The 21377-nt window shown below is 32.1% G+C and overlaps 8 protein-coding genes across 8 annotated transcripts; 6 read left to right on the top strand and 2 right to left on the bottom strand.

The window, feature by feature from the left end:
- Nucleotides 1-31: 31 nt before the first annotated feature.
- On the bottom strand, nucleotides 32-463 carry NAEGRDRAFT_4914 (uncharacterized protein; the record flags this gene model as incomplete). Its single annotated transcript, XM_002681950.1, has 1 exon — nucleotides 32-463. A coding segment is annotated over one exon (432 nt), but the record flags the coding sequence as incomplete, so codon positions are not given.
- A 521-nt stretch (nucleotides 464-984) lies between these two features.
- NAEGRDRAFT_62763 (uncharacterized protein) lies at nucleotides 985-2071 on the top strand (the record flags this gene model as incomplete). The annotated part of the gene is made up of 2 exons (XM_002682104.1): nucleotides 985-1384; nucleotides 1428-2071. The coding sequence occupies 2 exons, from the start codon at nucleotides 985-987 to the stop codon at nucleotides 2069-2071; spliced, it is 1044 nt and encodes a 347-aa protein (XP_002682150.1).
- Nucleotides 2072-2318: 247 nt separating this feature from the next.
- Nucleotides 2319-4759, top strand: NAEGRDRAFT_78203 (sensor histidine kinase/response regulator; the record flags this gene model as incomplete). Its single annotated transcript, XM_002682103.1, has 3 exons — nucleotides 2319-2446; nucleotides 2530-4174; nucleotides 4232-4759. 3 exons carry the CDS (start codon nucleotides 2319-2321, stop codon nucleotides 4424-4426), a joined length of 1968 nt encoding a protein of 655 aa, XP_002682149.1. The 3' UTR covers nucleotides 4427-4759.
- A 419-nt stretch (nucleotides 4760-5178) lies between these two features.
- Nucleotides 5179-6537, top strand: NAEGRDRAFT_78202 (syntaxin; the record flags this gene model as incomplete). The annotated part of the gene is made up of 1 exon (XM_002682102.1): nucleotides 5179-6537. One exon carries the CDS (start codon nucleotides 5179-5181, stop codon nucleotides 6406-6408), a length of 1230 nt encoding a protein of 409 aa, XP_002682148.1. The 3' UTR covers nucleotides 6409-6537.
- A 47-nt stretch (nucleotides 6538-6584) lies between these two features.
- Nucleotides 6585-12484, top strand: NAEGRDRAFT_56841 (kinase domain-containing protein; the record flags this gene model as incomplete). Its single annotated transcript, XM_002682101.1, has 2 exons — nucleotides 6585-8036; nucleotides 9227-12484. 2 exons carry the CDS (start codon nucleotides 6585-6587, stop codon nucleotides 12482-12484), a joined length of 4710 nt encoding a protein of 1569 aa, XP_002682147.1.
- Nucleotides 12485-12583: 99 nt separating this feature from the next.
- Nucleotides 12584-15465, bottom strand: NAEGRDRAFT_78200 (rhoGEF domain-containing protein; the record flags this gene model as incomplete). Its single annotated transcript, XM_002681949.1, has 3 exons — nucleotides 12584-14557; nucleotides 14759-15112; nucleotides 15367-15465. 3 exons carry the CDS (start codon nucleotides 15463-15465, stop codon nucleotides 12590-12592), a joined length of 2421 nt encoding a protein of 806 aa, XP_002681995.1. The 3' UTR covers nucleotides 12584-12589.
- A 741-nt stretch (nucleotides 15466-16206) lies between these two features.
- Nucleotides 16207-17130, top strand: NAEGRDRAFT_62757 (uncharacterized protein; the record flags this gene model as incomplete). The annotated part of the gene is made up of 1 exon (XM_002682100.1): nucleotides 16207-17130. One exon carries the CDS (start codon nucleotides 16207-16209, stop codon nucleotides 17128-17130), a length of 924 nt encoding a protein of 307 aa, XP_002682146.1.
- A 109-nt stretch (nucleotides 17131-17239) lies between these two features.
- On the top strand, nucleotides 17240-20233 carry NAEGRDRAFT_62756 (uncharacterized protein; the record flags this gene model as incomplete). The annotated part of the gene is made up of 3 exons (XM_002682099.1): nucleotides 17240-19064; nucleotides 19119-19910; nucleotides 20148-20233. 3 exons carry the CDS (start codon nucleotides 17240-17242, stop codon nucleotides 20231-20233), a joined length of 2703 nt encoding a protein of 900 aa, XP_002682145.1.
- Nucleotides 20234-21377: the final 1144 nt, after the last annotated feature.

Genomic DNA, 21377 nt, shown 5'->3' with positions numbered 1-21377 from the left:
TATTTTGATTTTCTCATTTATCTGAGCTATTACTTTCTGGAATTTGATAGGCAGTACTTCCATTATTGATTTGCATCAAGACCATTCGTGGCTCCTCTCCATTCACTGTACATCCAATACTCACACAAGTTCCCAAAACTTCCTTCACTTTTGCTGTCAAATTTCTTGCAGTCTTACTTGGTTTTTTACTCTGTGCAATTTGAATCACTTGATCAAACGTTAAATTTCCATCATGAATTGCATAAGTTCCCAAAGCTACTTGTTGAGGCTCTGCTAAATTCGAAATAATCGTCAGTGGTGAATGTTCTGCCAATTCCAAATCTAATTGTGAAAATGTTTTAATTATGAATCGAACACGGATGTGCTTGGCTGTCCAATTCAAAGATTTTACAAATTTTGCCAATTGATCTCCTACCCTTCTTGGAGAAACTCCTAGAGGTCCAAATATTGGAGCCAATTGAGCATTGATATTGGGCCGATCATCAGTTGGTGCTCTGACCCTCCTAACAATGATGAGTGGATTATCGGGAGTGAAGCGTTTGTGGTTTAGACCAGCGGCAGAAGGAGAGTATGATAGAGACATTTTATTCTGATTGCCAATTGAACATTGACAAGGTTTTGTGTGTAAATTTCAAACTTAAATACTTTACAATATTAACTGGCATTTCTTTGTTAATTTTAAATTCAGATCAGGAACATTATGAATACAGAGCATGTGGAGAATGTAAAACATTTCGATATATTTATTACGAGGTCCATTAAATTTGTACGCACTAACATTGTTCGCAACCATATGAAACAACAAGTTGCAAATCCTTAATCATGCGCGTACAAATTCATAGCACAAATTTTCACCTTTAATTCCAAACGATTCAAAACCAAAAATCAATTTCAAAACACAAAAAAACAAAATAATTAATACATTCGTTTTGTTTATCTAAACTTGTAAAAATATCAAGCGATCAATCTGATAAAATAATCAATATGAAATACGTTAACTTGGGTAATTCTGGTTTGAAGGTTTCTCAACTCAGCTTGGGTTGTATGAGTTTCGGTTCTCCAAAATTTGCAGATTGGGTATTGGACGAAAGTGCCTCAATGCCAATTCTTAAGAAAGCTTGGGACTTGGGAATCAACTTCTTTGATACTGCCAATATCTATAGCAATGGAGATAGTGAAAGAATCTTGGGTAAATTTATTAAGGAAAACAACATTCCAAGAGAACAAGTTGTGATTGCTACCAAAGTTTTTGGTCCAGTTGACAAATCAGGTGAACAAAAAATACTTTTGCTTAGCAAGGAAAAGAAACCTAATTCTCATGGTCTTTCAAGAAAGCATATTTTGCAAGCTGTTGAGGACTCTTTGGAAAGATTGGGAACTGATTGTAAGTTATTCTGCTTTGTTTTATTCTAAACTAATGGTTTCAGATATTGATTTGTATATTATTCATCGTTGGGATAAGGATACTCCAATTGAAGAAACCATGCAAACTCTTCATGAACTTGTTAAGTCAGGAAAGGTCAGATACATTGGCGCTTCTACAATGTTTGCTTGGCAATTTGCTAAAGCTCAACATTATGCTGAAACTAAAGGTTTAACCAAGTTTATTTCCATGCAAAATCTGTATAATTTACTCTACAGAGAAGAGGAAAGAGAAATGGTACCACTCTGTGTCGATCAAAAGGTTTCTCTCACTCCTTGGGGTCCTCTCTCTAATGGAATGTTAGCTAGAGCTCATGACTTTGTCGAAACTGAACGAATTGAAGGAGAATCCAAAAGATCAACCTCTGATTTCTTCCAAAAACAAATGATTGAGCAATTGACAGAAGGCGACAAAGAAACAATGAGAAGAGTTTCAGAAATTGCTAAAAAGAGAAACTACACTCCCGCTCAAATTGCCATCGCTTGGTTATTAGCAAAGCCAGGAGTTGCAAGTCCAATCATTGGAGCAACTAAGGAAGCAAATGTAGAATTGAGTGTTGCTGCTTGTGAAATTGAGTTGACCAAGGAAGAAGTTGAATACTTACAAAGTGCCTACACTTCAAAGAAAGTTCAAGGTTTCCTTGATTAAAATTGTCAATAATAAAAATTGTGTAATATTTGTATCCATCACAGCATGTCTCCGCCAAGTTTTTAACTTTAGGAAAACTAAGGAAGTCTGCGTAACTATGCTAGTTCTCCTACTTAGGAGCATCTCCGCATTTGTGGAATCTATTCATCTATGGAGATTTTTGTACCATTCTTGTTTGTAGTTCATTTTTGCATTGTGCGCTGTAAAAATTCCAAACTTGTTTAAATTGAATAATAATAACAAAAAAATGCCCACGCACCAAAGTCCAACTTCTACTAATCATGTTAGCAGTGGTGAAAATTCTTCAACAAACGCAAACGGTACATCATCAGAGCAGCTGCAGCAAGATAATTATCGACCTGTTGTAAATTTGGAGTATGTTTTTTAATTATTTAGATCGGAAATATGTAAAGAAATATTATTGATGATAATCATTGCATACATATTAATAATACAAGACGGAGGGAAAAACCATCGTGGATGAATAGGAAAGAATTTAAAGTATATGATTTTGTGGCAGCTAGGAAAGGAAGTGAATGGGAATTGAAATTGTTAAGGATGATTTCATCACCTAAAGGAGTTGTTTTGAGTTTAATGATTTGTAATGTATTGGCAATAGTATATGGATTGGTTTCTTTGGATTGGATAGGGAATTTGTTGAATATTTCAATAGCCTTGTTTTTGTTTGTTTCTAATAGATCGAGTCTTGCCAATATTTTAAATAATGAGGATACAACCAAGACAATGGATTGGCATATTCTGCTGGGAAGGGTTGTTTCGGCAACTATACGGTATTTCTTGTTCAAATCGAATAAGATTTTGTTCATTCCTGCTGTGATAATATGGTTACTATTTGAGAATAAGTGGTATTTACAATCAACAGTTCTGGGACTGATACCAACTCTATATTTTACTACACTGTTTGTTTCATGTGGAATTTATACTGGGATAGTGGACTATATTGCTAACGGATTAACGGTAGACATGATTACTTCATTGTGTGAATCATTTGGATTGGCTGCCTCGTTTTGGATTTTAACTTATAGTTTGGTCAACGTAACTGGATACCTATCAATGAAGGTTGAAAAGTTGGAGCAAACTAGGGCCAAATTGGAGGAAGCTTTAACGGTCAGGAATACATTTCTGAGTCATGTCTCACATGAATTTAGATGTCCTATAATGTCAAGCAGAGGATGCTTAGAATTACTGAAGGAAACTAAATTAAATTCATCACAAACAGAATTAGTGGATATGGCCCTTTCCTCGAACAATGTTTTACTTCTATTAATTGAGGATATTTTGCAAATAATTAGAATTGAGAATGAAACTAACCAAGAAAAAATTGATCATGAAATTAAGAAGGAAAGTTTTGAACTGGAAAAATGTCTCTTTGATCTTCAAAATATTATTTCAGGATATGCAAAGCAATTCGAAATCAACCTAAATTTTATTTGTGATTCACTCTCACATACGATAGTGAAAAGCAACAGATCTTACATTTATCAAATACTCTCTAATTTATTAACTAACTCTATCAAGGCATCCAAGCCTAAATCAAATGTAACTCTAACTGCTACTATCTTGGAAAAGAATGAAAAATCAGCCAAAATTGAATTTAAAATATCAGACAAGGGAAAGGGAATTCCTAAAGAATTGATTTCCAAAATATTTGAGCCATTTGTCCAACTGGATAATAATAATGAATCAAAGGTACCAAGTTCGGGATTAGGATTAACAACTGTTTCCATATTATTAAATCATATGAAAGGAACCATTAATGTTGACTCAACAGTTGGAGTTGGAAGTGACTTTGCTGTTACAATACCATTTGAACTTGCTGACTTTGTTGATAATGAATCAGTAACAGTGGAACGGATTGTAGAGTCACAATTGACAATTCATGAGGAACATTTAAGACTTTCATCAGCTGCTTCCAGTTCCAAACAATCAGAAAATGAAATCATACTCGCAGAAGATAATCCAGTTAATAGAAAAATCCTTTTAAAAATGCTCAGTACCTTGGGATATGCTGCAGATTCAGTTTCAGATGGACGCGAGCTTTTAGACAATTACAAAAATCACAAAATTGTATTTACAGATATGGTTTGTTTCATTACCAATATTTAATTGATATTAATATATAATACTATGCGTAAATAGAATATGCCCAATATGAACGGATTGGAAGCAGGAAAAGAATTAAGGAGATTATACGGAAATAGTTTCAAACTAATTTTAATCACAGGAAATGTTCTGACGGCAGAGGAAGAACAAAGTAGAGAAATTTTCGACAAAATTCTCTTAAAGCCCTGTTCTAAAAATGATTTAAAATTGTGTTTAGATGGTTTGAAATAATGCTAAATTTACTGTAGAGGTTTAAATACTAATAGTTTCAATTACTGAAGATTTGGATTGAAAGATCTGGATTCTTGGTTTCATTTCTAAAAGAGTGGAATATGCTTGAGCAATGAAGTGGTACCTGGGAATACGAAAATGTATCTACTTTGATTATATGGCAGAAGATTAAATAGTTGAAGATTATGTAACTAATGATTGATACTTGAATACTTCTTGAGGTTGACAAGCTTAAGATATTTTAACGTTTTAAGCCTAACACAAAAACTAATGTTAAACTTCCTTATAAAAAAAGAAACGATACTGGACGATTTAAATCGTCTTTGTGATAACAACTTGAAAATCAAACGTCTCTCGTAAAATCTTAATGATTCAAAAAATCAAAACTCTTTCATATTTGAGTTGGGTTAAATCATTTTCAGATCTTATTTGTTATTAAAACTAAATAGCTTACAAAAAAATTCACATAATTCAACAAAATTCAACCCAAATAGAACTCCTTAAATCATAATTCCAAATAAATCAAGACTAGTCGTTTGTTACTAACGAATTCTCATCTGGATCGAAAGATTACACATCACATAAAAAAAACTCTCAACTCCGTCATCACAAATTTTTTCCTAGATTTTTTTCCAAGACTTTGAACCCGGAGAGTTGTTAGAACAAACGTTCATCATCAAATATAACTAATAATTAATAATAATAATATTTAATATAGTATTATAATATAACAATTTTGTACAGAAAAGAAAATGGTCATATATTGCCCACCACAAATTTCAACAAATAGTAGTTTTTCAACGGTAGAGGCTGTTTCAGCTCTTGGAAAAACGGTTCGTTATGAAAATGATTTTATGATTCTGCAACAGGCTAAGAGAGGATTGTTTTCAAAACCAAGTGGATTGAATTATAGAGTTATATTGATAAAGACTGAAGCCTTCCTAGACCAAAGGTCAACATTTAGTGGGAAGAAAATTATAGTTGCAGAGTCTGATGATTGGTCAGAAATTCTCTCCGATTGGACTAAATTAGAAAGTTATTTATTACCAATGGTTATGGTGATTGCAAAGAAGGAAACAGGAATGTCTCAAGTAGAACTTGAGGATATTCTCAACTCTATTACTCAAAAGAAAACATTTAAACAAGGATTGAAATCGATTGGTTCAAAGACTGCTAAAACAAAAAAGAAGTTGACAATTAATGGATTGGCTGTTAATGAATCTTCATTAGATAATGATTTGGAATATGTTTCCAATGAATCACCAAATGTTGATGAAGAGGATGATGACGATAACAAAGAATTAGACTCTGTCAACTCTTATGAGGATGCTGTAGTTGCCATTGAGGAATTTATCAAAGTCACAATGAATACACAAAAATTATTGGATAATTTTGGAAAGAAAGCAAGTTCACAACAACGTATGACAAACGATATTCTCAAACATACCAAGCGTCTGAAAGATCTCCAAAAAATGTTGGATTCCTATTTCAAGACAGTTACCAAGAATTCTATAACAGATAAAATTTTGAGACAATACAATGAAGAGAAACCTAAATTTACCAAAATTTTGAATAATGCCTCATATAAGAAGATTATTAGCGAGAATACTAAAGATATTTATGAAAAGAAGAAACCATCAACAAGCTCAGATTTGAATGACAACTTTGAAGTTGATGGAGGTCAACAACAACAAGTTCAAGTACAACAACAAAAGGAAAAGTTTGTCCTCAGTCAATGGGACAAGAACACTATAGATGTAGAAACAGCCATAGCCAAAGAAACCCACGAAGATTTAAAGAGACTCGAAACAGATTACACAGAACTCCACGGAATGTATCAAGACATGCACAGTATAATTATTGAGAACCAAGAAACATTGGATTCAATGCTAGAAAATGTAGAAACAGCCAACAACCATATTGACAAAGGTATTGATAGTGTAAAGAAGGCCAAAAAATTGACAAGATTTGGTCTCTTTTAACATTGTTAAAATTTTAAAACATTTTTGGATTTTGTACTTATTTATACTACTTCAATTTAGAGGAAAATTATTGTAGAACACGGTTTAGCTTGAATAAAGTCTAGATCACAGAGAATCATTTTGATTAATACAAGAATGAACAATTCATTTAAACGACTATTTACCAGTTAAACAAAATGGAACCACTCCAAATCTACAGACAACCTAATTTAAATCAAACACCACATTCACTTATGCTTGGATGTGGTCAATTGACTACAACTCAACCGAGCACTATATTTGGGAATTCATTGTTGGACAATAGAGGAGACGTAACAATTATAAACAATGCAACAAGAGAAGGAAATCCCAATCCACTCCTCCATACAAGAAAACTTTCCAAACATTTGAGTTTTGTTAAGACTCCACCAACTGAAGATTCTCAACAACTCTTAATTGCTCCAAATACAACAATTCCAAATATTGGAAACTCAACTAATGTACAAGATCCTCAAAACAATAGACCACCTCTTCAAATACCTCCAAAGAGCGCTTCAATAACAAACATTGAAAACAAAAAGAAGAATCTTAATGTTCAGATACCACCGGTAGAGAATAACCACTTCTCAATCATGAAAGTTTCCTCCCATTCTGCTGCAGCATCAAATGCAACTTCAGCTTGTTCTTCAGTCAGCTCCTCTCCATCAACAATTAGTACAAGCAGCACCAATCTTTCAATTGGATCATCAGCTATAAACAAATTGAATCAACAATCACATACCATAGAATCAGGACTCATTGAAAATATGACAAGTAAGAAGAAGAGAGGCACTACAAGAGAGAATATCATTCTATTGGATTCAATCTTGAGGGAGAGAAGGGATATTTTCTATGCCATTCTCAATAATGTTACAAAAATTAGATTATACAGAAAGAAGAGAAGAAATCCAACACATAACAATCGTTCAATGACAACAGCCAACACAACCATGATGCATACTCAAACAATGACAAGTCCAAAAGAAGAGTTTGGAAATGAGTATATTGTTAAATTGAATAATGGGCTCAAATGTGAAGCGTTCGAAACTTCTACAGCTCAAGAATTTGAAACCTATGGACACAAGCGTCAATTTAAAGCGTCCATGTATTATACTCAAAATGAAATGGACAGACTAGAGAATCAATCCATGATGGATCCAAGTCCACTTTTGAGAGAGGATAAACTTTCCTTCCTCGATCAATTGCATGGACTTCACAAACCCTCAGTACAAAGCTATCGTGTCATTGATTTGATTCATCCCTATCATTTATTCTCCACAGAATTGGAAATTATTGAACCAAAGAGTGGAAGAGATTTGGGAAGAGTTATGAAAAAGAGCTACTCTCTCAGAACTCAATATTTGATTCAAACTGTTGAAGGTGTGAAAAAGCAAGCGAATGGTAATTTATCCAGTCATGACAAGTACAAATATGCAACCTTATTTATCATTACAAAACATAAATCAAATGGAAAAAAGGAAGAACCAAGTGAAAAGCATGTTTTAGATCAATTTCAAGTGAGAAATATTGAGGGAGAGAATGTAGCAACAATCACTCATAAATTCAATTCAGATTATGAATTGAAAGGTTACACTCCTGATTATATTAAGGTGAATTTCCTAATGGAAACCACTCCCTTTGAGAGAACACTTATAATGTCTTCTCTCTTCTTGCTGGATATTGAATATTTTGGACATTGAATAAATAATTATTTATTGAATTCTCTTTATCAGCTATTCCACTCGAACATTATTTTGAAGAATATTTACATTGTAAAAAACAATTTAGATTTTTCCAAGTATTATGGCATGATCTTCCTTTTCTAGAAACCATTCCATCAACCATCAACTCGAAACGTGATCTGACAGTAGTAAACGAAGTGTTATCTTGTGTATAATCTTTACTACTCGAATGAGTGCTCAACAAGATCAAAAAAATGTCCAAAAACTTTGAGAACGCACTTGATGCTGCCTCCACAGGAAATGTCAAGGAATTTAAACAATGGTTTAAAAAAGCAGATATCAATGAATATTCTAATGGAAAAATAGGAAAGACAATGTTGTATAATGCTTGTGAAAATGGACGCGTGGAAATTGTTAAATTATTGTTGAATTATGCAGAAATTAATGTGAACAAGGGTGTGAGTATTTGATTTATTGTGTTGACAGTTGACATTTTTAGTGTGTAAGTAGTTATGAAGTGAATGTATTGGATATATTAATGATGGTAGGGTGTGAGTGTTTTATATTTAAATGTTTATTTAATTTTTAATAGACTGTAAGTTAAAAATTTTATTTTTTTATTTAATTCCATTTTTAGTATGTAAGTATTTTACATGGTCGATTTTTTATTTAATATTTATATAGGAAGTAGGTATTACTTAATATACTTAATTTTAAATGTATTAAATAATTATTAGAGAGTAAGTGCTTTAATTTTTAAAATTTATAATTTTTAAAATAATAGTTTGTAAGTAATAATATTTTATTATTTACATGTTAATATTATTTAGTTTGTAAGTAAAATTTAATTGATTTTTTAATATTGTTTATTAGGATGTGAGTATTTAATTATTTTTTAATTTTATTTAAAATTTAAATAGCGAGTAAGTAAAAATTTTTTATTAATTTTTTTTAATTAATTAATTTTAGTATGTAAGTAAAAATTTATTTGAAATATTTCAATACTCAATGTATCATTATAGAATGTAAGCAATCAATTATTATTTAAATTTTTTACTAATTTTTATTAGAATGTAAGTAAATTTAATTTATTAATTTAGTTATATTACCATATATAGTTCACTCCTTTGTTTATTGCTTGCCAAAAAGGAAATTTAGAAATTGTCAAATTGCTACTTGCTTCCCCAAATATCGTTGTTGATAACAATTTAAAAATTAATGGAAAATCAATTTCCATAATTAAACAAGAAGTCGACAAACTCGAAAAGGAAAGAATTGAAAAGGAAAGAATTACAAAAGAAATGTTGGAAAAGAAGAGACTTGAAAAGGAACGTGCTGATCAAATAAGATTCGAACAAGAAAGAATTGAAAACGAAAGACTTGAACAGGAAAGAATTGAAAAGGAAAAGAAACAAACTTTCCTTTCAGTATTTCAAGTTTTCACAGAGTTGTGTTCATTGAATGAGAAAGTTTCTCAATATAGAAAACAAGTAACTTCTCAATTGAATTCGGTAATTCCACTTTCAGATCAATTATCATTTGATACTGAGCTACAACAAGTTTATTCGAAAATTAATGGAGTTTTATCCGAATGTTGTTCAACTATTAATGATAGATTGATGAATAATAAGTGTGATATTGAAAATGTTGAACATGTGGCTTTAATTAATAATGACATGTTAAATATTACAAATATAGTAGAAAGAATTAATTCAGAAAATTATTTAATTCAATTGAATAGCTATATTCAAGCATTAGATGAAAAATTACAAATATTTGATGAATTTGTTCAAAATTACTTGAATCAAGATCAATTACAATATTACAATGCTAATGATAACCTAAATAAGGAATTAACAATTGAAAAAATTCAAAAAACACTTAAAAGTTTAAATGGTTCAACTACAGATTCAAATTATGAAGGAAAATCCAAAAATGTTTTACAAAATATTTCAACTCAATTACAAAATATTGCATCATCCATTAATAATGCCACAAGTGTTAATTTGAATGGAATTGCAAATAATTTAGAGATTGCAATGGAAATGCTTTCAAAGGAGGAATTGGAATTACAAAAAGCAATTTCTAATACTAAAAATTTGCTTCCTGAACTAGTTCAAATTGGAATTTATCAAATTTATTGTGATTATCAAAATCAATTTAATAATGGAAACAAGCTCATTCAAGAAACCATTCCATTCATTATTGAACAACATGAACAATTGCAAAATATTGTAAACATTATGAATGATTACAAGCAATTGACAGAACAATATTCTGCTTTACAAAGAAAGAAAGCAAGAGTAACAAGAGAATTGACCATTATTAAACTTGACATTGATGGATTGAGAGATGAATTAGTACATGTTACAAACAAGACTGAATCCATGCAAATTGAGGATGAAATTAAAGAAAAGGAAACAACCTTACAAGAAAAAAAGAAAGTACTCAAGGAATGTATTGAACAGACAAATGAAATCAAGTTGAAGTTCCTCCAATTGAAAACTATTGGATTCAATGTTGAGTCAATCCTGTCATCAAGTATTGCATCCACAATGAATATTGAAGAAATGTCAGCCGATTTATTCAAAGAAATTAAGCCAATTCAAGATTGGAATGGAAATCATCACTTGTTTATTGGAACTGATATTAACGATAAGAAACATATCATTAAACAATATTCAATCAAGGATAACAAAAAATTGGAAAGTTTACAAAAAGAACTCAAGATTACAAAAAAGTTGAAACATAACAATATTATTGAAATTGAAGGATTTTACATGTCTAATGATAATAGCCATTCCACCAACAATGTTTATATTGTAATGCCATATTATTCGAATGGTAATTTGAAGGAATTTCTTGAAAAACAAAGAAAATCCACCAAATTAGAAGTACTTTTTTGGGAAAGAACATGGAGACAAGTATTAATTGCCATTCAACATATTCATTCCAGAGGTGTCATTCATTGTGATATCAAACCTGAGAATATATTTGTTGGAGAATGTAACAATGGTCTATATCCAATTATTTTGGGAGATTTTGATGTTAGTTTGGATGTTCAAAGTAGAACAATGAATTTGTACACTAGAACTTCTGTTTCTGGAACATATGACTATCTATCACCTGAATTAATGAATGGTCAATCAGCAACATTCAAATCAGATATGTTTGCATTTGGAAAAACCATCAAGAATTGTATGACTGCTCAAGAATTGAATACTTACTCATCATTGAATACTCTAGTTCAACAATGTATGACTAATGATCCAAATGACAGACCATTTGCATCAGATGCTCTTGTTTGTGAATTCTTTTTGAAGGATACTCTCTTGGATGAAATCAAAGTTCAAGAACAAGTCAAATCCATTTCAAATCAATCAAAACAATTGAAGGAATATGAAAAACAATTGAATCAAGTTAAATTCAATCTCAAACAAGATAAATCCAATCTCACACAAGAAATCAAGAAACTTGAACAGAAAACAAAGGAATTCACCAATCAAAGTGTTAAGGAAAGAGAAGAAATTACAAATCAAATTAGCAGATTGAAAAGTAAGGAAAAGAAATTACAAGACATGGAAAAGGAATTGGAAGAATCCAAATCTAGACAATTGAATATTGTCTTGCCAAGTTATTGGAAGAGAAATACATTCACATCCTATTCTAAAAGATTTTACATTGTGGATGTTACAAAATATTTGAAAAATACCATTCAAGATATTGTCAATGTTTCATGTAATTCTGCAACACTTGGAACTGGTAGAGATCAACAAGTGAAAATGAATTATTCCAAATTAATTGTTTCAAGTGTTTCAAGAATTGAAAATGCAACACTTTTCACTTCATACAAATCAAGAATGAATCATTTGACATCTTATCAAGATCCTATCAAGACAATCCAAGTTCAAACAGAACTATTGCCAAAAACAAGCAAATCCTACGAATGGATGAAAACAGTTGGATTGAATAGTGGAATGAATGAAAAGTACTTATGGCACGGAACAAAACCTGAATTTGTTTCAACCATTTCAGAACATGGATTTGATGAAAGAGTTGCAAGTTTGGGTGGTTTATTTGGAGCTGGAGTTTATTTTGCTGAGTATTGTTCAAAGAGTGACCAATATTGCACTCCAGACCTTAATAAGGAATATACTATATTCCTGTGTAGAGTTGTTTTGGGAAGACAAGTCTATTTCACACCCCAAGGAATGACCAATCAAAGAAGACCTCCAGAAATTGTTGGAAAGAATAGAAGAGTCTTTGATAGTGTGATTGGCCAATCAAATACTACAAGTAATTCATATAGAGAATTGATTGTCTATGATAGATATCAGTGCTATCCTGAATATATCATCAAATACAAGAGACAATAATTGTAAATTCAATGAACACTATTACAAATAGTATTGGTTCTTGAATCATCAAAGACTAATATTAGAATATATTACATTGAATTATTTTAAAATTGTAATAAACATTTATTTCAAAGAGGAAGATGAAGTATTTTGTGGACTTTCCTTTGCCTTTCGTAAAGTGTGCATTTCTTCTTTGGCAAGTTTATCCTTCTCCTCAAACATGGAACGAATTGCATTTAATTGCAACTTCTTATTTGGCATGTCAATCTTCTTTTCAACCTTCTTGTTATCATTTTGTTGAGCAAGAATGGCATTGAATTTGCCTGACTTTTTGAATTTCTTCATGAGTTCAACCTTCCAAGGTGGTAAGACATTTCCTTCCTCATCAAAGTATACTTCTTCATCTTCTTCTTTGGTTGGTGATTTGAATTCCTCATTACTGTCCTTTCTGTAAAGTCTTGGACTGGAGAGAGGTGATCTCAGACCGTCAGAGATGGATTCACGAGGAGATTTCTTAATGGCATCATTATTGGTTGATTCAGGAGTTGTCTGTGTGGCAGGTTCTTCATCTTCAGGTTCTTCAATTGTTGTTGTAATACCTGGATCAACTTGTTGCTTTGGTTCCTCAATTTCAGGTTGCTTGACCTTTGGTTCTTCGACTGTTGCTGAATCCACAACTTCAGGTTCAACAGGTTTTGGTTCCTCTTCTGTTGTTGTGGTAGAAGTATTGTCCTCGTATGGCTCTGTAACTGGTTCTGTTGGTTTCTCCACAATTGGTTCTTCCACTGGCTTTTCAACTTCAACTTGCTTTGGTTCTTCTACTGGTTTTGATGTTTCTTGTGGTTCTTCTACGACATTTGTTTGTGGTGGAATAGTGGCAGCATCAATAACACTAGTTGGTTCTTGAGATGGATTTTCATCAATGACACGTGGTGTAATTGGTTTGGTGACTGGTTCTTCAACTTTTGCAATTGGTTCTTCAACTGGTCTAGGTGATTTTTCTGGTGGAGCAGTCACATTAACATCAGTATGGTCAATTGTGACAGGTCCAGTAGGTATAGAATCAGCTGTAGGTGAAGATGGAGAAGTAGCACCTAATGGATTAGTGTTCAACTTAGTGGTCTTCTTTCTAGGTTTGAATCTATTTTCAACGTCTCCCTTCTTGCCTCTTGTTAATTTACCACGAGCAAGAGCTTGAATAACAAGAGCTGCCGAGTTGACCATAACAACTGGAAAACCTTTTGCCTTTGCACGATCTTTGGTTGTGTCTTTCTTCTTCTTTTTCAATTCATCCAAAGTATTATTCAAATGGTTAACCCATTTCTCACGTGACTTGGCATCAGTTGATTCAAATGTATAAGTTTCAGTTCCTGTTATCAATTGGAAAATATTTGGGAATTGGAAATTTCGTCCTTCCATGAATGAAAAGTCACGGACCCATATTTCTTCAACGTTGGTTGAGCTTTCCATTGAAGGACTTGTTGGAGTGGAGGCAGCCATCATTGGTGAACTGACAGGTGTATTACCCGTTCCAATTTTATCAGTAAATTTGATTGTAAATGTTATAGTATAGAAATGATCTGGAATTTCGTTTTCATCATCATCAAATGCACCAAATTGATTATGGTCAGTATCTGAGTTACCAGCATCCGATTTACGTGAAAATATTTTGAGACCTCCAAGTTTTTTCGAATTAGCTTGACTTTGTTGAGCTGCCTTTTTTTCTTCAATTAATTTCCTCTTTAATTCTTCTGGAACTTCCTTACAACAAACCATAATATCACTAAATAAGAAAAAGTAATGCTTCTGCTTGTTAATAGATGAAGTTTCACTCAAAACATGTAACTCTCCTTCAAATACATATTTACGATGAGGTTCAACGATATTAGTCATGACACCTTTGCCTGTGTTATTCAAAACGAAAATTTCTTTCAATTTGATTAGTTTGTTTCTATTTTCAATTTCTGTAATTTGTCTATTCAAGTGATCTGCAACTTCTTTCATCTTATCTGATGCACTTCTCAAATTTTCATAATCGACATGAGTTTTTGGTGTATTCTTCAAAACTTCCGATAAAAGTAAATTGTAACGCTGTATTTAATACATTCGAATAGATATATCAACATTTCACAGAGTTGCATTTGATAGAATTATTAACAAGTTACAATGTGGCAAATCAAATCATTTACATGTATGCAAATATTTAAATGAATATGATTTACAATTAAATATATATTTAAATGAGTATGAGTTAGTTATTAAAAACTGAAATGAATATAATAAAAAACATACTGGAATACGTTGAACAGGTTGAATCAATAATTGTTTAAAAGTTTGTTGACCCTGTTCCTTAGCACGATCATCAGTCTTTTTCAACCATTCAGAAAATCGTTTGTTTTTTGGATTTTTATCTGCCTCCCTAATACTATTCAATGCTGCTTCATAATTACTAAAGTACTGGGTGTAGGTCTTTAGGAAGGGAATTATCATTTGGAAAGTTTTACCAATATCGTCTTCATTCGTTTGTTTTAGTTTAGAAAGCAAGTGATTATTAAAATTGACAATAACTGTCAGATTGGATACAATAGAGTTGAGTTCTCTACCAAATTTCAAGTACTTGTTCTTTTTTAATGGTACAATATAATTCTATATCACGTCGTTGTAATAATTGTTATTATATTATATATAATAGTATTTAATATTGTAAAGTTTCAACAATTTTACGGAGAGTTAGTTTCCATCATTATCATCATTATAATATAGCAACAACAACAACAACAATAAAAAACATCATCATCATCATTAATACAACAATAATTAAATATTAAATACAACAACAATAATAAAAATTATCATCACCATCAACATCATTAAAAGAATTTGATGCGGAAAAAACAAACCTTATTCAGCGTCTCCAATGAAAGTAAATACTTCTCTTCAGTATCAATAATTTCATCAAAGATTTTTTTTCTCTTTTCCTTATCGTAGGTTTTACTCATATTGTAAAAGGAGTATTAAAAAAGTCAACTTGGTATTTAAGTATTATACTGTGGGTGATGTTGTTCGTCGTTAGAATTTGTCGATCGAGAGGGAGTGAGAAAAGTTATATTATTTCAATAAAAAGAGAGAGAGTGAAAGTTTTTCGTTGTCGATGACAGCAACGACACTTGAAATTTTTTTTTTCTTTGTGATTTGATGACAATCGATGACTGTGAAGAAGAGTTGTTTTGACAGAATTGTCTCACTGGAAAGTCTAATTGGTATGGAGTATTAGATCTTATCTCGTATGATGGAGTGAGTGGGTTGGTTTTTGTTTTAATGTCAATTTGATGGTTGGCAGATGGGTGAGGCAAGGAAGAGGAAGAACAGAGAACATTATGGATGGTTCATCTGGACTTCAGGGCGTTCAAAATTCTTGTGTTACACTTCGTCCGTTATCAAAGAAAAGAATATTCAATAACACGAGCCATATTTCCTTTTAGGGAATGTCAGCAAAGATAATGACACTAGCTAATAATTTTCAATACAACCAACTGGAAAAAATCATGTGAATTTCTTGCACACCATCCGAGGTATTAGATAATACTAAAACTAACCTTTTCACACTTGTAACTCTTCCACTAATCAACCATTCCTTGTCCTACCTATCAAACCTATCAAAAAGATGGTCAAAATCATTTTAAAAAAGAAAAAACAATCAAAATTAATTTTCCAAGCTTAAAAAAAATCAAGTGAACAAAATGAGAAGAATTTCATCTTTGGTTTATTCATCGTTGCGATCATCGTCATCGGCATCAACAACACTTCGGAAGATAAATCTCTTGGGAAGTAATTATAAATCAATGCTAATCTCTGGAGGAAGCATGATGTTAAATACTAATCAGAGAGGAAATTTCGTTTCAAGCCTTTTTAAAAGAACAACAACATCAGAAGCAACCTCATCAGAGAACAGTACAGATGAAGCCAATAGTAGCACTACAGAAAATCAATCAATCATTCTCTACAATTCAAAATATAATAATCTGGTACACAGATTCATAATCCAACCCTATCAAATTAATAAGACTCACATTTTGAATGCCTTGGCAACCACAGGAATGCTTTATACAATCTATGAATTGGATATTAATGTAAATTGGTTCATTTGTTGTTTGTGGTTAATGGGAAGTTCCTACCTGAGTTATTCATCACATGTTAATAATATTAATCACAAAATTTGTGTCCTTACCAAATTGGAATATGATAGTAAGAATAAGGTTCTTTATTTATTTGATGATTCTGGAAATGTTGTTGATACAATTACAGATTTTAGAAATTTAATTCTCGATAATGAATTGGGATTCAAGGTTCACATGCCTTTGGCTGGATTTTTCTGGAAGAGTTTCTTATTGAATAGAACTGACATGGCTGATCGTTTCACTTTAAAGTTTTTGAATTATAATTCAAATGAAGTTAAGGCAAGAGTTAAATATCAAGATTTTGGACTTTTGAGAACTGCAAGTGAAAGAATGAAAAGAGATGCCGTTACCACAATCGATCCAGAAACTGGAGTAATGAAACAATATGTATATATGATAGCCAACTCAAATCCACAAGTGATCAAAGAATTGAGAGAAGATTTATTGGATTTAAAACAACAACATGGAGTTAAACCTAAATTCTAAATATCAATTGTAAAATATAAACAAGTAGCTCAATTTAAGAAGAACTTGGGAACAAAGTAAACCATTCCGTTTTAGGAGTATAATCTAACCAACAGACACGGTTAAAAAAATGTCACTCAAACAACTATTGAAATACGTTGCCATCTGTCTGTGTTTGTTATTGCTAACGAAACTTGTTGCATCATCACAAGTATTTTCATGGGGAAAGAATAACTTTGGAGAAGCTGGTCAAAGAGCAACTGCACTGAAAGAATCAACATTGTATCCTCTTTATAATTCCTATTTAACCAGGATGTTTCAAACGAATCCAGAGGAATCCTATCAGAAAGCCTTCGGATCAACGAGTGGAGTAACTCTTGATCTTCCTCACATTATCAATGGATACTTTTACAATTATTATGTTGTTAATTTTTACAATAACGTAACGAATTCTTTTCTTGGACAACACATTTTCACATGTGGAAATAATCAGAATGGAGTTTCTGGAATTCATGAGCAAGCTCCACCTTTTATGAGCTCGGAATTACAATCAATTTATGTTTACAGAACTGATCAGAGAGTTTACAATCCAATGACCTCAAAAAACATTTCACACATTCAGTGTGCCATCTCTTGTTTGGCTTGTTTGAGTGATGGTAGTGTTTATTGGAAGAATGGAACTAGTAAGGAGTGGAGTTTGGTAACTCTTCCATCAAATGAGCTCGATCCAAGTGATTACAAATGTAAGATGGTTGCAGTGGCTGGAGATCTCAAAAAAGGAGAGACAATGTTTGTTCTCACCACAGGTGGATTTGTTCATTCGTGGGGATATTACAATTATGGAACTAGAGGTTATGGAGATGATTCACTCATCACATGGACTCCTCAAATTATTGCATCCATTAAGAATGTTACATATATTAATGGTTTGGCAGATTATGTCATGTTGACCTATCTTGCCAGTAAAACATCAGTGACATTTGTAGATACTGATGGTAAAATGTACATGATGGGCATGAATTCTAATGGATTTGGATCAGGAATTGATGATGCTCCATATTCAACTCCAGTTCAAGTTCCAATACCAGCCATTGATGGAAAAGTGATCAAGACATGTTATGGAAATCAGCATGTTTTGGTACTGACAGATCAACATAGAGTTTATGGATTTGGAGGAAATGGTTATGGGCAAGTGGATCCAACTTCAGTTTATACAGTTACTGCTCCACTTAATTTGACCTATTTATTTACTAATCCAATAGTGGATTGTTCATGTTCTAGATATGCCTCTATGTGTATAGATGATCAGAATAATGTCTATTCATGGGGATATTCAGAGGAAAAGGGAACAGAAAATAGTGGATTTCAAACTATTTCAGGAGGGTTTACTGTTTTGAAAGCTTCTTTGTTAACCAATAATGGATACATTATTGCAAGTGATGGATGGTACTATTTTGGAGCTAACAATCTTGGCCAATCATGTATTGGAGATCCTAAGATAGTTCAAAAACCAACAAAGATAACAGCTGCAGCAATTTTAGGAAATAATCCTCAAATTAAGGCAGGTTATGGATGTACACTTCTATTGGACACTCAATATCCAACATTTAACAACAAATTATGGGGTAATTGTACCAATGGTATGGATCTGTCACAAAAAGCATTGTTTATTCCTGTATTTGATGTGACATCAATAGATTCATCTGTTTTCTTGAATCAAAATTTCACTGATTTTGCCCTTACAGATTCTCATGTATTGATTATGGACAGAATTAGTGGACAAGGGTACTCTTATGGAGCTGGATATAATTATCAATTGGGAGATGGTGGTACTTCTACTTCGACAAGTCTTATTAATTTGAATCTTTATGGAGATCTTCCATATCCAATCAAGTCTGTAGCTGCAGGTTATGATCATTCATTGTTCCTTCTTCGTAATGGTATGCTTTTTGCTGGTAAGTTGTGTTAAGAATTTGAAATTTTAAATTTCACATAATTTTGTAACTTAGTTGGTGCAAGTTATGAAGGGCAAATTCCAGGATATTCCACTTCAGCCACCTCAATCACAAGCGTTGATTTGACCTCACTCACTAATGATGGACATACTATTCAAGAAATTTATGCTGGACACAAGTTGACATTCATTTTAACTCAAAATGGAACTGTATATGGATGTGGAATCAATCAAAAGAATGAAATAACAACAGGAACAGCTAACTTCTTATCAACATTAACATTGATCAACTTGGATTATTCATATCCCGTTAGGAAGCTTGCAGTTGGTTCACATGTGATTGCTTTGAGAACTGATGGCTCAGTGACCATGTTTAAAAATGGTGGACTGATTCTTAATATTCCAGAAATTGTAGTTGACATATTTGCAAGCCATACTGCTTATTATTTCATTACCAAGTCAGGTAATGTTTATGCTATGGGAGAAAATGAGTACTATCAAACTTCTTTATTGGAAGGAACTTCCTATGTTAGCTCACCATCATTACTCTATACGAAATCTCACTTTGAAGGACTCGTGCCCTACATGATTGCTCCTGGAAGATCATTTGCATCTGCTTTGGCCAAATCTGATTGGTATTGTGGAGGAATTGCCTCAACCAATGCAAGTGTTTGCTCAGGAAATGGCGTATGCCAGCAATCTGGAACATGTACCTGCATTACTGGATATTATGGTGACAATTGTGAAGTTTTCACATGTAATGGAACATTTTCCAATCAGACAACTGTTTGTGGAGGAAGGGGTATTTGTAAATCAATGAATAATTGCCAATGCAATACTGGATATAGTGGTTCAATGTGTGAAAATTATCAATGTTTTGGAATTGCATCCAATGCTAGTAATGTTTGTAATGGAGTTGGATCTTGCATTAATCTGAATACTTGTTCATGTAACTCCTTTTATTATGGAAATAGCTGTCAATATAACAAGTGTTATGGAGGTAGCGTCGAATTGAGTATAATGTCAGTTGCCACAAAACTCTGTACCAAGATTAACAAATATCTCAAGTAATAATAAATATTAGATTCTTATGGAAGAGATGTTTTAGAAGGTGATTTTTGCATATTTTTCAAAACCAAGCTTGAGGAAAAGAAGAGAGAAAGTAAATAATGTGAAATTGAATGTGGAAAGTTGATGTGACAATCAGTGACCATTTGAATTTCTGCTTGTTTCATTTCATCTTCATTGTAACGATTGAATTCATTCTTATTTACAATATTTCTCAATATTTCACTATCAAAATCAATTAATGGAGCAAGGAATAAATAACTTTCGTCCATGGATAATAAATTTCTAAAGCAAATTAAATCTAAATGTGGAATTCTCTTAACTTTTCTAAGAATTGGATTACTGCTCATTGATTGACCAAATATTGGAGCCATTACATTGAGATACAAGTAGGCAATCCAAAAGTCGTTATCTCCATGGCTATATCTCAATCCATTATAGATGATAATCTTGGAATCGAACTTGATCATTCTTTCGACTGATTTATCTCGAAAGATTTCCAAGTAACGATTGAGTAGATAAACCGATTCTTCAATGTTTCTTGTTGGGAAGGTTTCTTTCCAATTCATTTTTGTCTTGTTATGAATGATAGAGTAGGTAATGTGCAATCTTTCGAATAGTTTTTGGAAATCATCTTTTAATCTGTCCAAATGTGGATCATACTCATCAATACAATTATAACAAAAGAATTTGAGAATGTAATGTAAATTCAATCTTTCCAATAGATTTTCTCTTGTAATATCAGACGAAACACTAAAATCATTCTTTCCCACAACATTACAAAAGTTACAATAACTATTATACATAATCTTGAAGACCAAATCAATCATTTCCACAGAAGCAATCTCATCAAACAAATCTTTAACCTCAATATTCCACTGAGTATCAACATCAAACTCTCCAGAAAAGTAACCACTGAATAATCCACTCGTGGCCATTAAAATCTCTCGATGAACCTTATATTGCACATTATTGATTGTAATGGTTGAGTTGGAGTAGAGTCCTTGTTTAAATAGGACAAGATACATATCATTGGATGCTTGAATAGATTCCAAATAGTTTCTATTCGAATTGTTATTGGAGCATGATGAAGATTCCTTGTCAGAGTTTGAATTTATTGTTGAATAGTAATTGGTAGTTGTTGTTGGAGGAGAATCAGAGTGATTGGGATTTGGATTTCCAATCATTTTTTTGGTTTGTAGAAGAAAGGTTTGGAGTAATAAATGGGAAATGTGTAAATAAAGAA

Source organism: Naegleria gruberi (genome assembly GCF_000004985.1).
Source record: "Naegleria gruberi genomic scaffold NAEGRscaffold_4, whole genome shotgun sequence".
Taxonomy (NCBI): Eukaryota; Heterolobosea; class Eutetramitea; order Acrasida; family Naegleriidae; genus Naegleria; species Naegleria gruberi.
Note: the sequence above shows the minus strand (reverse complement) of the source record. Positions and strands in the feature narration are given on the sequence as shown.